The sequence below is a fragment of the Cyprinodon variegatus genome, unplaced genomic scaffold (genome assembly GCF_000732505.1).
Source record: "Cyprinodon variegatus isolate N-32 unplaced genomic scaffold, C_variegatus-1.0 Scaffold561, whole genome shotgun sequence".
Taxonomy (NCBI): domain Eukaryota; kingdom Metazoa; phylum Chordata; class Actinopteri; order Cyprinodontiformes; family Cyprinodontidae; genus Cyprinodon; species Cyprinodon variegatus.
The window spans coordinates 200,791-218,251 of record NW_015151014.1 but is presented as its reverse complement, the minus strand read 5'-3'; the positions used below and the strand labels follow the sequence as shown (position 1 = coordinate 218,251).

General features: G+C 37.8%; 1 protein-coding gene across 1 annotated transcript in view; it reads right to left on the bottom strand.

Annotated features, from left to right (window-relative positions):
* aqp9 (aquaporin 9) overlaps window positions 1–9,918 on the bottom strand; it is a 34,354-nt gene extending 24,436 nt beyond the window's left edge. The window contains exons 1-2 of the mRNA XM_015391805.1: window positions 9,754–9,918; window positions 7,664–7,790 (exon numbers count right to left, since the gene is read on the bottom strand). Of these exons, the coding sequence (XP_015247291.1) occupies window positions 7,664–7,790; window positions 9,754–9,855 (229 nt within the window). The 5' untranslated portion in view covers window positions 9,856–9,918. The remainder of the gene's footprint in view (window positions 1–7,663; window positions 7,791–9,753) is intronic.
* Window positions 9,919–17,461: the final 7,543 nt, after the last annotated feature.

Here is a 17,461-nt window from a genome sequence, read left to right as displayed (position 1 = left end):
ATATCGTCCAGCCCTACTCTAGCTACAACAGTTCCAGAGCTGTGGGCCTTTGAACTTTTGGCGTCATCAGCATCTCCAGACCTCTCCAAATGTGCCAAATGGTGCCAAATGGTTTTTCTCAGCTATTCGACCCATAGAATAACGTGGAAGCATTTTGATGGCCACAAAACATTTATGTAGCAAGTATTTTTACACTTTTTTTCAGAATCAATGTATATAACAAAATGTAACATTTATAAACCTGAAGTAGGATAAAAGTCTATAAAAAATAGTGAAACTGCTGCATTTCAAGCTTAATTAAGCCCCACTGCCTTTTCCGACCCATATGTTTTTTTCCCGGCCTTAAGCATTGTAATACAACAATATCAGCATCCAAATTTCAAAAATATTGCAGCGTTGTTAGTAATCTGCTTCGAACTATGCGCACTCAGCAGTGTACTTCACTTTTACGCAATCCGGTAACACGGCACTGCTTTAAGGGCTGGTTATACTACCCCCAGCAGTGTCTCGCAGTGAGCTTGATGCAGACATTTTTTATTTATGCTCAATTTTGAAGCATGGTCTGTGCTACGTTATATTCCACACCACTACGCAAGAAGGACAATCATGAACTAGCTGTGAGTCTAGATACGGCCGAGGCGTTGAGGAAGTGGGGGCAAGTTTGTCCGACACGGAGGCACATGAGGGTGAAATATAGCAGGGATACAAGTGGAAAAAGGGTCCCAGTGTTCTCGCGCACCTCGCTCTTTCATCTGGTCCAACTTCACGAGTTGTTTTCCGCAATTGCGGTCATAAAAAAACAAAACAAGCCGCCAAGCGATGTAGATTTGACCAATCACAGACCTCCTGTCTGCGGTACTGTCTGCGGTCACCTACAACTTGGGAGAGGTGCAGCAGAGTGTCTGCGGTTGGGGCGGGGACGTCTTTTTGTTCACTGCGACACCTACCCAGATGACCTAGTTTCGAAGTATAAATCAGCCTTTATGCAACCCATCCATGTCTTGGCTTGTTTGAAACCTTATCTCATTGGCTAAAGAGCCAAACAGCCCACTTGGTCTTAACCAATAACGGCAGGACTCTATGAGGCATAATATCACTCTACTCGGTGCGTCATTGGCTGATAGGCAAGGAGAGCTTGTGAGACCTCATCAGCTGTCCCTGACTCAAATCGAGTCATACAAAGATGCAGACAATTTTGTCTTGTAGGTAAGAAGACGGTGTAAAGAAACATGCCCAGACAACTTTTTGAGGAAGGAAATCTTGTTAGAGAGATGCTGTCATGATCCTGGCACTGGTGGCTGGCTTGATTTCTCATTCCACTCACCTGTTTAGCTCTGCCTGGTTTTTCATTGCTGCTTATCTGATCCACCTGTTTCCAGCTCCTATATATGCTGTGTGTTTTCCTGCTACCAGTGCCTGATTATTCAAGCGTTTCTGCGTGAGTAACTCTAGTGTTCTGATCTTTGTTCTGATTCTGACCTGTTTCTGCGCCTTGGATCCCGAGTTTTGCTTTGCACCTGTCTGCTCTCTTTATCTGCTCTGTTCTAGACTGATTCCTGGATTCTGCTGGCTTATCGAACTTGGACTGTGCTACTGACCTCGGCTTGGATTCGCCTTCTGTACCTCATCTACTGACTGATGTTCGGGTCTGTGAACTTGGTTCTGCTACGACTTTGGCTGTGGATATTCCCATCTAGACACTGTTGCTCCTCGGCGTCGGCTGACTTCTTCTTTGCTCATCACCCAGGGCTCCGTGGGTGGTACCCACCGCAAGCGGAGGGCGACGTCCTCTGAACCAGGTCAGTGACTATTGCTTTAGTAGCAATCAGCCCTTTATTCTGTCACTGACCTGAGTTTCTGTGCCCACAGAGGTTCTGGTTTATCCGCTCCAGCTGGCGAGCAGCCGCACGCTAAGTGCTCAATAAAGACTTTTTGAACTCTTCCCAATTCTGTCTGTTTTTAATATTGGATCCAACGTTTCGAGCTTTTGAAACATGCTAAGCATTAGCTTAATTAGCTAACTTTTCTGATGTCAAAAAACGGACGTTATGGGGCAATTTCCTCATCATGGAATTTTTTTCCTATGAATATTTTAGATTACTTTTAAATTTACTTTTAATCTTTGGACCCTTATGGACGAATGGAGTATAAACAATTGAAGGCTGGATTTATGAAACGGCTTCTGGACGCCTTCAAATGTATTTTGTTGTGGCTGCTTAGTCATGTTTACATTTTGACATGCTGCTATATCTGTGTTAATTGTGCTTTGGTGCTCGCTGTGTCCATAAAATGAACTTGGTGTTTGAATTGTGGAGAATCTAAGCTTTCCAATGATGAATATATTGGTAAAAATGTTGCCGTTTTCTTTTTCATGCATCCTGAGTTATTAGTTGTAAATGCTTTAAAAACAATTGCCGGCGATCAGGTGGGTTTGGAGAGGTTATTTATATACAGCAAAACTTAGAATAGATCCCAATTTATGGTAGAACAAAGGCTGTGAATTCACAACTGTGAATTCATGCAACCATTACCTAAGCTCTTTCATTTTCAGACATTTTTGTCTTCCTTTTCTGTGTTTGTGATCTCTCGTTTCTGTTTTCCAGTGTTGAGCACATTCCAGCCAATTGTTACAAAGTGTGGGGTCATTTATTTAACACTTTAGGATCTTGGCTTTGACCTCGATGGGGTAACACCACTGGGGGGTATCAGCCATGCGCCCATTGTTAATCTCTCCGTCTTGTTCACACTGACCACGACAACCAGCCAGCCCTGCCTGTCTGAATTGCATCTGACATAATCTGCCTGAATCTGCTTAAGGCACACGTAGACTGCAGGTCATTAGAGTGACCATGATGTGTCACACTTACGGTACACTGTCAGCTAAAATCTTCAGACTACAAAGTGATAACAATTGTGTTTTCTTCCCCTATGGGGCCGCTCTGCTAAGGAAGCCTAGAAATCCAGGCTTGTCACACCTGACCCCCCTCATCTCCATAGACCCATGCCCCTGTAAAGCTCATTAGTCCAATACCTATGATCATCTTCAGAGATGTCGTTGGACAGAAGCTTCCCACCGAGCTGTGGACCCTTGGACTAAATTGCCCAGTCATGCAGAAAAAGCTTTCCATATATTAACCTCTCTGTCCCCTGGCTTTTCTGCTATTCTTCTGAAGTCTTCAAACTCCTTTTAATAGGGAGGTAATTGTTCAAAAATTACAACATTCATCTTTGGCATTGATTCATGGTTTAATCTTTTATTCTGAAGGGTTTCTCAAAAGAGAGATGCATATCCTCAAATACAATAACTGTTATACACGCAAACTTGGCGCATATATACCATAGTATAGAGAAATGTCCTGAATTTGTTTTCCGAGCAGAGTATTAAATTGCGATGTATATTCTTGCTTGTTTAAGTGTTGTATTTCTGATGAATCAGGACAAAAATCTAATGACCCACAGGTCAGATTTGAACCCGGATTGGCCGCGTCGAGGACTAAGGCCTCCGTGCATGGGCTGTGCACACTAACCGCTGCACCAGCTGCATGCCCCAAATCTAACCTCTTTTTTTTTTTTTTTTTTTTTTTTTTTTTTTTTTTAAAAAAAAAGCTAATAGTCATTGCTAAATGTATGTTGTTGCTCAGACAGACCAGGTGGATAGTGATCAGCTTTAGAGGTGAAGGCTAATGGTTTTCTAAGATGCAGGACAAAGCTATGGGTTGGGTCTATTCTACTCTTTCAAACTTCATTAATTATTCCTTTCATCATTCATTTTGCCTTCAATTGCTTCGTTTAATTTCCCTCTCTATCTCTCTCTCTCTCTTGTTTAGATTTCTCCTCCCAGAGGGATGGGTGGAGTTCTACACAACTTTCACTGCTAAATATGTTAGTTTTATCCCTAAAATATTTTACCTGATTTTTACCATCCAGCTAATTGTTTGTATGCTGATACAACCAAATGTTAAACAAAATGTAAAAAGTTGATAAATTCTGGGTAGTTTAACCTAGCCTGACGTAGTCCGACTCAATTCTAGTCAGAATATGAGTCTGATACTGCTCCATAGAGCTGTGATTATGGGGCGTGTTTCGAACGAACCAGGAAAAAAAATGCCTCTGCACTCAATTGGATAGACCTACAACCAATAAGAGCAACGGAGTGCGTGACGTATGTTAAGCGAGGCATAGTTGTTGTCCACAAAAATCAAAGCGTGCAGTTTCACGCCTAGAATAAGAAGATGAGACTTGATCGCGTTTCTCTGTTCCTCTTTTAAAATTAATTTGCTGTCGATATCTTCTAGAACAGAACTAATAGCAGAATCTACTCACCCAAACTCTCCAGCGGCAGCCATTATTGTTGTCACCCAAGCGTGCTTTGGTCACGTGGTTGATTACATTACTGTTGATCATCTGTCCATCATCGTATAAAGCCCGCCCTGACAATTTGATTGGATCGCCTGACAGTGGGCGATAATACTCGCGCTACTATGGAGCAGAGCCAGACCGAACTTCCCCGAACTCAAACCTTGTGGGCGGGACTAAGTTCGGACTGGCACCCAGGCTAAGTTTAACCCCTTCTATCCTCAAATTAAAACTTATAGTAAGAAAACTAGACTTAAAATAAGGCAAATGTTTATAGGATACTTCTGATTAACTATTCATGTTGTTATGTTGTTTAATATTGATATCAGTCTGATATGTTGTTGTTTTTTAAGTATTCATGAGCTAATGCTTGTTTTGGTGTTTTTTTGCTATATTTTCTTTCTTTGTTTTTATGTTGTTTTGAGGCTTTTTTCTTAAGTGCACACTGAGCAATTTTTAAATCATTTTACCAACATGTTTCTTCTGACTGTTGGTAATTAGAATGTTTTTTTAAGAGTCTCAGACAGAGTCCTGACAAGAATCCAATGGAGAATCTAGTGATTAGTGTGACGACACTGACCTTAAAGACTTAAAACTCATCACTAATTATAAGGCTGGTTATTTAGAAGTCAATACACAATAAAAGTCAATAACTTTTAATGTAAAGCTAATATGGGTATAGCATATTTTTAGACTTGACTGAACATATCCTTTAATGTCAATATATTTCATGATAAGTCTATTACTGGGTTCAAACAGAGAATAAATATTTGTCTAACTACTGTTGTTTGTGAATGTACAGTTTATAGAAATGTTTGTGAATGGTACATTTTGCTGTTTTAAAGTTGATCCACATCTCGGAGGAGAAAATATGAAAAGTAAATCATTAATAAACATAATTTAATGGAAAAAAAACTCCATTAGAATACATTGTTAGGATTGTTTTAGTAATCTGCTTTGTTTGCTGATGTAATAACATGTGAAAAAAAAAGATTTGATTTGATAAAGCCTGATCATTTAGAAAAAATTTATTTTTTTCAGATAAATTCCTATCTGAAATTCTAATTTTCTGTCACATTCACATTTATGATGTACCTTTCATGAACAAAACCATGCTTAGAATTAAAGCTCAACCCAGAGATGCATGACAATTCTTCTACAACTCATATAAACGTATGCATTTGCCTTGACACTGTTCTCTGTGCATCTCAACATGACTAATTAACCAGACGGCCCTGAACACATGACAAAATACCAAACAACAACAATAAACAAAGTATTTTAGAAGGGAAAAAAACAGCTAAATGTAGAAAGTAAAGGAAATAACTTCACTATTATATTTCAATCAAAATTTGATAAATTTTTTTTAACCAAAATAAATACTAATGTTGACATTTAAGTGATTTGAACATGAGATTTCCAAGAAAATATTCTCGATTAAAGCAATCAGTATTTTAATTTTAATATCTTGCATATTTAAACAAGTCTTCATTAAAGATCCTTTAATGAAAAAATGGTGGTATCAGAAGAATTTTGAGGATTCTTTTAAAAAATACTTCCAAAGCCAAAACAATGAACATCTAATCTCACCAACAGAAAATAAAGATAAGAAAAAAAAAACTATAAACCGAATTATGTTCTTATCAACTAACCTAAATAGACAAAATACATTTTTTTTTCAAGCTGCAGCATTATATTATATTCTGTCTATGGCTGGATATACTTATTTCGATTTATAGCCTAATCCGTATTGCAAATTAGGCTATGAATACCATCATGCAAAGTAGAGTTTAAATTAACTAGAAATAACATAAAAAGTAAAACAATGAAAACCTTTATAACAATAACGAACTAGTGTCAGCATGCTTATGAACTTTGTGAGCTAACAATAAAATTTTAACAATAAAAACAAATGCAATGGACTGGCGACTTGTCCCGCCTCTCGGTAGACAGCTGGAGATAAGCACCAGCACCCCTCACAACCCCGATTGGGATAAGTGTGTAGGAAAATGGATGGAAAAAACAAATGCATAATTTGTGATTTTTCTTTAAAACCATAGCGCTTTATTCCTGTCCCAATTAAAGGATGATATATTTTTGTTTATTCCCATCTTTTTAAATGTAAAGACATGTCACCTGTAGAACCAAAGACACAAAGTAATAGATCGATGTATTACTTCCTAATGATACTGAAAGATTATTTTGTTCATAAACTAGTGAGGAGTAGGTATTGGTCATTTACTGGTATTATGATCAATTAAAGTTAGAACCTCTGAAAACGAAAGCAACAAAAACTGTTAAAGTAATAGGAATTTTCTCACCAGCTTATTAACCAGTATGGTGAAGAGCGCAGCTCTCCCCACTTTGGTATTGTGCAGTCCCACTCAGCTGGCTCAATAATAATCTACTAGAGTTTAGCACCAGTAACTCCTTTTTAAGGTAATGCTCCATCACCAGTTTAAAATGTAGTTAATATGGTACATTAGAGGTATCTTTAGCAACCGAATGTAGACAGTTTGACTAGAAGGTTTCCTCATATCTGCTTGTTATGCAGCCTATGATACCATACAACGAACAAAAGGACAAAAGACATAATAAACTAGCTGATAACACCACTGATAAATTTAGCAGAGGTTTATTCTATACCTTTTTACATTTCTATGGACTGAAATCTAAATACCAGTAGATCAGTTACAGATGCCATTTTTACCATGATAACAAATGTCTTACATTATTTTTGTCAGAAAATGAAATTTTTTCCCTTATAAAATAAATCCATTTATATCATGTTATGCTTTTCTTTTTTAATAATATAAACTGTATTGTGATTTTAATATGAGGATCTTTCAGGACTTTGTGTTCTTGTGAACCAGGGGTGTTGTGGAATGACAGGCGGGTTCACCAATCCAACTATGAAGCCTTTGACATACTGGGATTTTTTTTTTTTTTTGTGATATCTCCTAAATATAAAAAAACTGATTGTCAAGCAGGTTCTTTGATGGAGGTTGTATGATAGAATTCGATAGTAAATATTGAATTACAGAGATTTCAGCATTACCACTATATAGTATTTATGTGTATGCAATCATAACCTTAAGCTTGTTTTTATCAGACTTTTGACAGTGCATCAAAGTGTGTGTTTTTTAAACAAATGATAAAAAGAGAGTTCTTAGTTCGAATGTATTTCATAAATTTATAGATATTTCTGTACCTGAGAGACAATTTGAAAGAAAAGATTTTATTTGTGATCTGTTTCCCATTAATCTTTATATCGTCTATGACAGATTCACGTGTGATTCTCTCTTACCTGACACTCCCCCAGCCATGTAGACCGCCATCATAACTCCCAGGGTAAAACCAATGTGGATGGTTAGCGGCTCTCCCAGAGCCCCTTTACTCAGCACGGTCTGGGCCACTGAACCGCATCCAAAGAGCTGGGACACAGACAAGAACAAAAACACAAAGAGTGCATCTAGAAAAGGCTCATTGTTTTAAATCATTCCAATTAGGCTCACAATTAACACTAGCCCTTTTGTCCACAAACAGCCTCAGACTACCACAGACAATTTGTCCAAGCTGCAGCTAAAAACAATAATTAAGCTCTCACATATTAAGTAAAAGGCACAAGTAATTTAGAGGGGGAAAAGTGTTGAGGCAAGAGCAGTCATCCACAAATAAATAGAGTTGTTGTTGAAGCTGCATCATCCCTCTAATTGGCAGGCACAGACATAAAGCATTTTTTTTTCTTTGAGGTGACAGCTGGAGCTCAGAGGGTTTCAGGTGGAGGCGTGGACACTCAGGTGACTCTTAACAAAAGATAGAGCAATCTTTTTTTTTATACTCGTACTCGTACTCTGGGTCACGCTTTTTTTTAATAGTATCCCTTTAATTGTTAATTTTTTATTTTTTTATCTTGAATTACTCTCTATTTGTTTTATTCTGTATAATCAGGGGGGAAGCTAGATGGGGGCAAGGGGTGACCATGGCCACCCTTAGTCAATCATTGGCCACCCCTGTGGCCACCCCTACCATTTTTTGCCTTTAAAGCCTGGCGTACACTGTACGATTTTCAGGGCAATTTTCCAGTCCAATCAGGTCGACTGACCTCCCGATCAGGATTCGTGAGGTTTGATTTTCTTCTGGCCGTCGTGGGCAAATCGCTCAGTGCGCAAACAAGGATTCTTTTTTTGCTTCTTCCTCTCAGATGTAAACACAGACATGAGTGAAATGGAGTTCTTTCTGTAAAATTGACAGACCGTAGTAGCCACATTTGCTCAGCCATGTCTTTGTCGAAATACATTGTCGCCTTTTCTTTTTAGGGCTTTAAGCACAAAATTGTGCAAATTGCCAAGGCAGCTCTTTTCACTCTAGTGAGCTTAATATTCCCCTTCTATTCGTTTGGCTTCCGGATAGACGAGTCGGAGCAGCTCCATCTCACTGCGGACCTCAGTCCAACGTGGTTTTTAGACGCGCGGTTTGGTTGTACAGTGTGAGCAGTAGCTGCATGCAACGATTGAAAAAATCGCACAGTGTACGCCCGGCTTAATACAGACTGTGGCAGCAGTAATACTTTGAAGGGGAATGTTCAAACTTATTAAAACATTTACATTTTTCATATATTAACAACTACTTGACAACAGAAATACTGTGGTTCATTATGTACATCAATATACAAAAATTAACGATGATAGATACAGAATTCATGCTCTTTTCAGAACTAAACTTTGAATTATTTGGGGTAAAGATCAAATGATGTGCCAGTGCAAGTCATAGGAGTCTTCAGTGAAATCATAGATAAATAACTACTTTAATATTAACTTAAAAAATTATCAAATGTGGATATTAGTAGATTTAATTTTGATAAAAGTAGGTAATGACAATTGAAATATGTTCGCCCCAGAACTCAAACCTGAAAGAATTTTGTCCACTATACCTTTTATTTACACAGCATAGATGTTTAAATATATGCGTCTATTATTAGCAAAAGCTGCAGGAAAGTATAGTTTCTCTTTATTTAGAAAATATGGATGTTGTGCGTGTTCCTGTTGGAACAGTGTAGATTGAGGTTCTGGTGCCTTTCGGCCACCCCTCAGTGTTCATTGGTTATTGACTGACCGCCCCTATCAGGATTTTCTGGCTATGCCTCTGTAAATCATATAATTATGAAACAATGAATATTTAATGACAAAGCACCTCTATAAAACTGCATTAATTACATCTTAACATGATTTCTTCAGGACAACCTGTCATAAAATAGCTTTTATTTATCTGTAAATGGACACAAGTGAAGTGCAGCAGTCAGTCAACAGACACTCTGCTTGACATCTTATTAGACAGCTTTAAAGCGGCTGTTTAAGCTGGATGACAGGTGCAGAGGGAGGGAGGAATAATACTCACTATCAGGACGAATATCCCCAGAAATTCTGCCAGGAACTCCCTCAGGATGGCATGCCTCAGGCCAAATTTCTCCTTCATCTTCCTTCCTCTTTCCCCCTCCATGATTTTTCACTATTGGGATTATTTTCTGCGACTCTTCAAAGGCTTCCTCCGATCACAACAAACAGCCACCAACTCTGATGGGAGTAAGACAGTAGGTCAGGGCGCAGGCTGTCGCCTCCCACTGTCGGACGCGTTAAGCTCCCTCTATATGTTTCCCGGCGTAACCACAAGGGGTCCATTTAAAAAAAAAATATTCCACTGAATGTTTTCCGTTAGAAAAGGGTGTATAATCGTTGCTTATTTTTATTTGATTTGTTGGAAACATTCAAAAAGAAAATAAGACAATTAAATTGACTAATTAAACTTTAAAAATGTTGTCCAGTAGCTCATTTAATGTGTTTTTACAAGGATAAACGATCGATTTTAAAGTTAAAAACATAACCAAACATACACTAACAGTAGTGCTCTGCACTATCAAATGTAAAAACAACCAGCTGTACTGTAGAGACAAACAAGAATCGCACACAAACTGTTTTAACTGCTTTATTTTATCATTGTAGCCTAATTAATATGAATGAAATTGAGTGTTATTTTCTTGCAAAAATCAATGAACTACACTAATCAAAATATTCAAATAAAGTCGGCAACGGTAAATCATTATTATATTTTAAATATTGTTTTATTTTTATTTATTAATCCTTTTCACCAAGCCTCCATTTACAATTTTCCAGAATGCATTGGAAATCCTACCGTAACTTGGTGTAAATATATCACTTTGTGTAAATACTAAAGAATGTTTTTATTTTAATAGGCTTAATTTCACGTTTTCTGACACAGTGTGGGTTTACATATCTAATATCAGGGCATTTTCCACCTAAAGTAAAGTTTTAATTACAGCTCAGGGAATCAGATTTATTTATGATAATCAAGATCATGTATGGGTGATAATAGAACACAATTTCCCATAATCAAAAAGTGGGAAAATAATACACAGCTAAACGAATTAAAATGTAATAAACAGAAATTGAACATTATTTGGGTTACTTTTTATAAAAAAAAAAAAAACAAAAGAAAAAAAAAACAACAACGTCAACGACAAACACTAGAACTAAACAGTTTTTTTTATCTTTTATTTATGTGACCTTTATTTTACCAGGAAGTCCCTTGAGATAAAATCTATTTTTCGAGGAGACCTGGGGCAGCAGTACAGTAAGACAAATAAAAACACATAAAAACAACATAATAAAATCAATCATAAACTAACTCTAAAATAACAGTTACAATTCTCTGTGCAAGCGGTTTTCAATAGTGATTTAAAATGTTGTAGCGGAATAAGGGTCCGTAATTGCAGGGAATTATTGAATATTGTGCCACGACCATGGAGCTGCATAGAAAAATGTTTTTTTTTGCCAAGATCTGTGTTGATCCTGGGAATAGTGAAAAGAACACGACTTGAAGAGCGTGAGTTGTAACCACTGTTAGCTACAGACATGAGGTGACACAGGTAAGGAGGGAGTTGGATGGCCTTGTAAATGAAAGTAAGCCAATGATGTTGTCTTCTGAGGCTTAGAAAGGGCCATGAAACCAGAGCAAGCAGTTCACAATGATGAGTCCTGAAGGCAGAGTTGGTGATGAGACATTTTGAACAGACGCAGAAAGCGCAATATATATGAGGGTTTAGGAAATACATCAATAGGCTATTATTTTAACCAGTTTTAAAGTTCTGCAACAATCACTGATGCATTCTGAGTTAGAGTCCCTCTCCCACAGGGTCCCTGAGCAAGACCCTTAACCCCACACTGCTCCCTGGGCGCCGCAGAGTGACAGCCCACTGCTCCCCAAGGGGATGGGTTAAATGCAAAGAGTGAGTTTCGTTGCTCTGTACTTGCGACAGTATATGACAATAAAAGCTGGGGGGGGAAGTTAGATTCCAGCACATTAAAGCCTTTCAAAACTCTGTCATTAGATGTTTTTATTTTCCTCGCATCTCATGTCAATACAATTCATCATATAATCCTCCCACTCAACATATTTGCCACAGACCCAGTTTTCTTTATCTTCTTTGTCACACCCCAGGGTATGCAGTATTTTTGCAGCCATCAGCTTGTGCAACGCAATAACCTCTACGCTCAGATGCTCTTTCCGTCCAACAGAGGGCGCTCCATGAACGCATTTGAAGCGCGGCTGATGGCTTCTCACACCTTCTCCTCCTGTATGTCTTATCTTCCGTTGGCTGGGCTCTGTGAAAAAAAAAAGGTGAGACGACAGGCAGAGGACGGGATGTTTTTGAATCCATTAATCAATGTCACGGCTGCAGGCTTGTCCTCTTTGATGTGAAACAGACACTTTGGAGAGTGTCGCCCAGGCTGTGAAAAAGCACTGATGTGCTGATGGAGGAAAAGCATCCACTCAGAGGTTTGCAAATGATGAAGCTGCATCTGTCTTCAAACTGATGTGTCATGTTAAGAGTCTCAGCTTGTGGGACTTATATCGTTAATACTTTAAATGAGCAGGAGAGATTTTAGTTTATTGAAATCTTTGCTTCATTTTTGACTGAAAATGCACATATTAAACGCTCTTCATGCATCCTTTATCATCTTGCTGCTTCTGTTTGAAACCCTTCACTGAACTGTAGATATTTTTGTAAGTATGTTCTCCCTGGCATAGTTAATTTAGTTTTCTTTATTTTTTCTTTTCTTTTTTACAATTTCAGATAATCAGAAACCTTAAAGTCAAATACAAAAAAAAGAAAAAGAAATGCATACAAATTATCTTCAAAATGCTGAGTTCAATTAGGAAAACAAGTTATCCCAACAAATGTGAGGAAGCTGGACTATGATGACCAGATCATTTTGGGTACCTAAAATCAGTTTCACTGTCTAGGCTTGAATTTGTAGAGCTGCTTAAATAGAACCACAATAGCAACATAAAAATTGGCCAAAGCATATTATACCTCAATGTAGAGATATAACATCTATAAAATCTGACAAGGGGAAGCCTCCTCTATGGCTTTGGGTCCAACAGGTCTGAGAATCATAATCAGGACACTTGGTGAACCTTCATGAGTGCCTGGTGTCATTCAGATTATATCAGTTACATCTATCTTTTCTTTGGGTCCCATTCAACAAACATATCATTTTATACAAGCAACATTGAGTCAAATGTGGAGTTTCCAGTGATAAGATTTTTGTCTTCATTGCTACTTCACATCCTGGACTTGTGAAAACAGAGATTATGTGTTTTATCATTTTTTTCCCCCCAAAGGATCATCTCAAGCCATCACTGGCTATAAGCTCAAGAACACTTGACCCTTTCAAAAGTAACAATGGCTTTCAATTGGTCTAGTCAAAGTTTAAATATAAACCCACTGGAGGAGCTGTGGCATTATTAGAACTGGCTGCATCAAACCAGTTCTGCAAAGGTGGGAAAAAAAACTCTTTTACATGGATGTAGCTATAACACTCATTGCCTGAAACTGGGCAGAAGTTTTTGTCAGCAGGGGTGGCACAACCAGTTATTATTTCAGGGAATTGTTATTGTTTTTTTTGTTTTGTTTTTTAAACAAAGAATAAGATTGGTTTGGAAGGTTGTTTTGCTTCCTGAATAAATGAAACTTCTTTGTTATTTACTCTTGTTATTTTTATGTGATATCAACCTGAAATCTGTAAGAAAGCAAACATTTTCCCTTCTTTTTGTAATCTGTAGATGTTTATTGGACGCTTTCAAAAGGAGACTCCGGGAGGAATTATCACCTGCAGGACAAATCTGTGCCAACAACACCCCGTGGAGCTGCAGCAATCCCTGTTGTCCGTAATTTACATGACAGCGACGGCCATGGGGAGGTTGTGTTAGGCAAATAAACCCACAGGGTGAGAGCAAGCTGAAAGGGAGTATGACACTTTTATGTCATCTTTGCAGGAAATTGTTAATGATAGCCTAATACATATATATATATATATATATATATATATATATANTATATATATATATATATATATATATATATATATATATATATATAGGCTAAATAAGTCGAATGAGTCCTTCAATGCAAAAACCATCTAAAAATGAGAAAAAATGGGTAGGTAAATAAGATATTTTGCCAATGGAATAAGTATTTTTAGTGTTAAAATAGGATTATTAGATAGATTAGATGCACTTAAGATAAGACAATGCAATTGTGTTTTCTTATTTTAAATGTAAATTGTCTTGTTCCATAGTGCAAAATGGCTCAAGTACCTCTCCAATTCAAGAAAAAAAAAAAATGCACTTATTGCAATAAAAAAAATGACTTATTTAGATTTCAATTTTTTTTTTTTTTTTTGCAATGTTTATTTATAATATCTATCACATTTTACTTTTTCTATTAAAAAACTTGTAGACGCAAAAGCTTCATTAAGCAAAGTAAGGCGCTGGTCTGGGACCCATTTTCCTTTTTTTTTTTTTTTTTCTCGGCAAAAAAATGCGTAATTTAAAACTGCCCGGTAAAGTTAATAAGCTGAGTTATTATCAGTGCTGAGCGCACGTATGAGATAATCAGTTCCAGACCTCTGTGATAACTCGCCACAGGCACCATGAGCATGATATTTGTGTATGTAAAACAATGAATAAGTATGTAAAAAGCTCCAACTGTTGCTGAGCGAAAGCGACTGGGGGAAAGTGGAGAGCGCGCGGTGGGAGAGTAGGTGGGGTGCGCGTGTTCCTCCTCCTTAACACGCATGGCTTGAGGTCATTTATGTAAATGCTTGGATTTAATTTTCAAAAGGACGGCCCTTTCCCCCCCACTTCTTTCCACCCAATGAAAACCAACCACAGCCGACACCTGGCTATAAACCCAGGAAGGAACCCGAAGCTCTAATCAGAAATCGAGTAGAAGAAGGGGAGAAAAAAAAGGCGCAGTGAGCAGGGAAGCAGGCAGGCAGGAAGACGAGCGGAGCCGTGATGACTTCAAGTAAGATCGAAATCCCAGGAGAGGTGAAGAGCGACCCGGCTGCTCTCATGGCATCCCTCCAGCTGATGCCCTCCCCGGTGCCCAACCCGGAGATCAAGCACACCAAGGTCTGTTTCCGTCCTTTCCTCCGACGCGCATACGCACAGCTCCAAACTTTATCCAGAGTTCCTGCCGCTTCCACGCAGACAATATCACTTTTTTTAATATTTAAACTCCCAAATTAAATTTACAATGCAATGGAGAGACACTTAAGTTTTATGATTTCTCTTAAATGCATAAAACTAGAGGTTGTAAATACTCTCTGTAGACTATCAATAAATTGAAGAAAGAAATACCTAACACACTACAGCGCTTCTAAGATTATGATTTAGTGCTATCATTAATTCACTTAAAGAGCCCACATTAAATGTAAAGTAGTTAACGAGGCAATAGTCAAGACGTGCGCTCATTTTCTAGGCGCTGGTAACACATTTACAACCAGTCACATGCTCTTCCTGTCATGTTATTGTTTTAATTTATTTATATATATATTTTTTTTTTATTTTACCTGGACTGCAGACGTGATTACATTATTTCACGTCGCTGCAGGAAACCAATTTGTAAACTTCATTTTTATGAGGCTATTAATATTTGATAGAAAACAGCCAAAATGGAACAAAAAGCCTCTCTGTTTTTCATTTCATTCTCTCATTCTCATAATGAAGCTTTTATGATTTTTTTTTTTTTTTGGCCTCTTAATTTACATCATAATAGCTTACAGTGAAATTAGGCCTCAGTGGAATTAAAATAAATTCAGCCAAATGCCAGGGACGTATAGTATTCCCTTTTTTTATATCGTTTATTATAGCAAAACACCTTCGAATCCAAATAGCAGCTAAAATATGACATGGGTGAGAGTTTATCTTTTATTGACCTGAAGTTAGACAAGTGGAGAAATTGTTTGGTGGGTGAAATGTGTGTGTTGTACTTGCTGGTTGGCTCTACTCGCAGATAGAGAAATAAATGAAGAGAGAAAAATGGATGAAATAATAGTATCTGGTTTGTGTTATAAATGTTGGTACATATGAATAAAGAGAAATCAATCTAAAATAATGCATCTGAGCCATATTTCACTGATATCCGTCTGGATGATCTTAAATATTTATTTGTCTTTCTGAGCCCTTCATATCTTGTAAGTAGATTGATTTAATCAGCTCCCTCTTGGATCCCTGTAGGAATGTGTATAGTTAGAGGTCTCGGTCTCAGTGTTGAGCGCTCAGGAAGCTGCAGTTTGTGGCCTCCCAAGCGGTCCTCCCGCAGAACAAGTGTTTTTTATGATCACAAGACAAAGGGCGCTAACAGAGGACAAATTATTGATAGCGTGCAGGGAGTAACTGCTCTGTGTTAACACATACCTCGGTATTTTGAGTGCAAAGGCCACACGGCTGCATTGCATATAGATACATGTTGCAGGTTCAGTTCTTGGATCCTGGATGTTTTCCTAATCCTGCTGCAGGATTGGAAACAATGTTGTATAGGAGCAAATTTGGGAATTAACCCCAAGACTCTGGATCTTGGAGTCCCGGCTCAGTGGACTAGAGGGCAGAAGGACCCTGATTTATGAGCACCCTAGAAATGAGCTCTCTTCGCACTGGGCTCCTTTACTACACCCCACCAAAAAATGCAAGAAAGACAGCATTGTTTCTTGAATTTGCTCATTTTGGGATATAAATATCCAATTCTTCATAAGTTCTTCATAAGAATTAACAACCTTTCAATAACCTTTAAAACTTTTGGATATTTCCAACACATGGATTGCCTCATATGTGCCTGTAAACAGAGATATGGCCGATACATTATCATGCCTTGACAGATGTCCTATACAACAAAGAAGCATGTGATTAAAAAGGGTTATTGCCACTTAGGTCTGGCCCTTGTCCCTTCACCGAGTCATGAACTGCTCACCGTTCAAAGTCACATTGTGTAATTGTATTGGATGTCTCCCTTTGTGTGTTGATCTGGGAAAATAAAATACTAGTTTGCATTTTCTTTAATTAACACTTTAATTTAGTGCTAAAACCACATCCAGTTTTTTTTTTTTTTTTGCTCTGTTCCTTTACCCCCATGTTTATGAGCTCCAACAGCTGGAAGAAGTACTTTAAATGCTGATAAAGGCTGATACGACAGTGTATTGATGTTTGATGAATTTACACTATTAGCAGAGAAGAGGAAGAGTGAGTTTGTTAAATTCATGCTCCGTTTAGCAGGTGTTACCTATGGCCTTTGTGGGGTTTTTGCACAGCTAAGTGATAATGAGTTGTTAAACCAGATACTCGGTGGGACAAATTTAACAGGAGGGGGAATAAAAGCAGCGCTTTGCTCCTTTTTATTTTCCGCTTTTACAGAGCAGTCTATAAAAGTTTTAAGCGTGTGTTTAAGAAAGCAATGTTAGTCCAACATTGAATTTTGTTAGATAAAATAAAATGTTTTATGATTGTTTTTCTTCACATTACTGAAAGACTTGGTTGACTTCAGTTGTTTATTGAGAACATTTTTGTCTTTAACCATTTCCGCATTGGTTTTATTGAGGCTGTTCTTGGATAACAAGCTTAGATAACACTCCCACAAATCTAGAGAACTAAAATCTACTAAAGGTGATTAGCCTTGTGAAGTGTGTGAGAGTTACGGATCTCCTAATCTAATCAGATGTTATACTTTTTTTGTTTGCATTGCTCA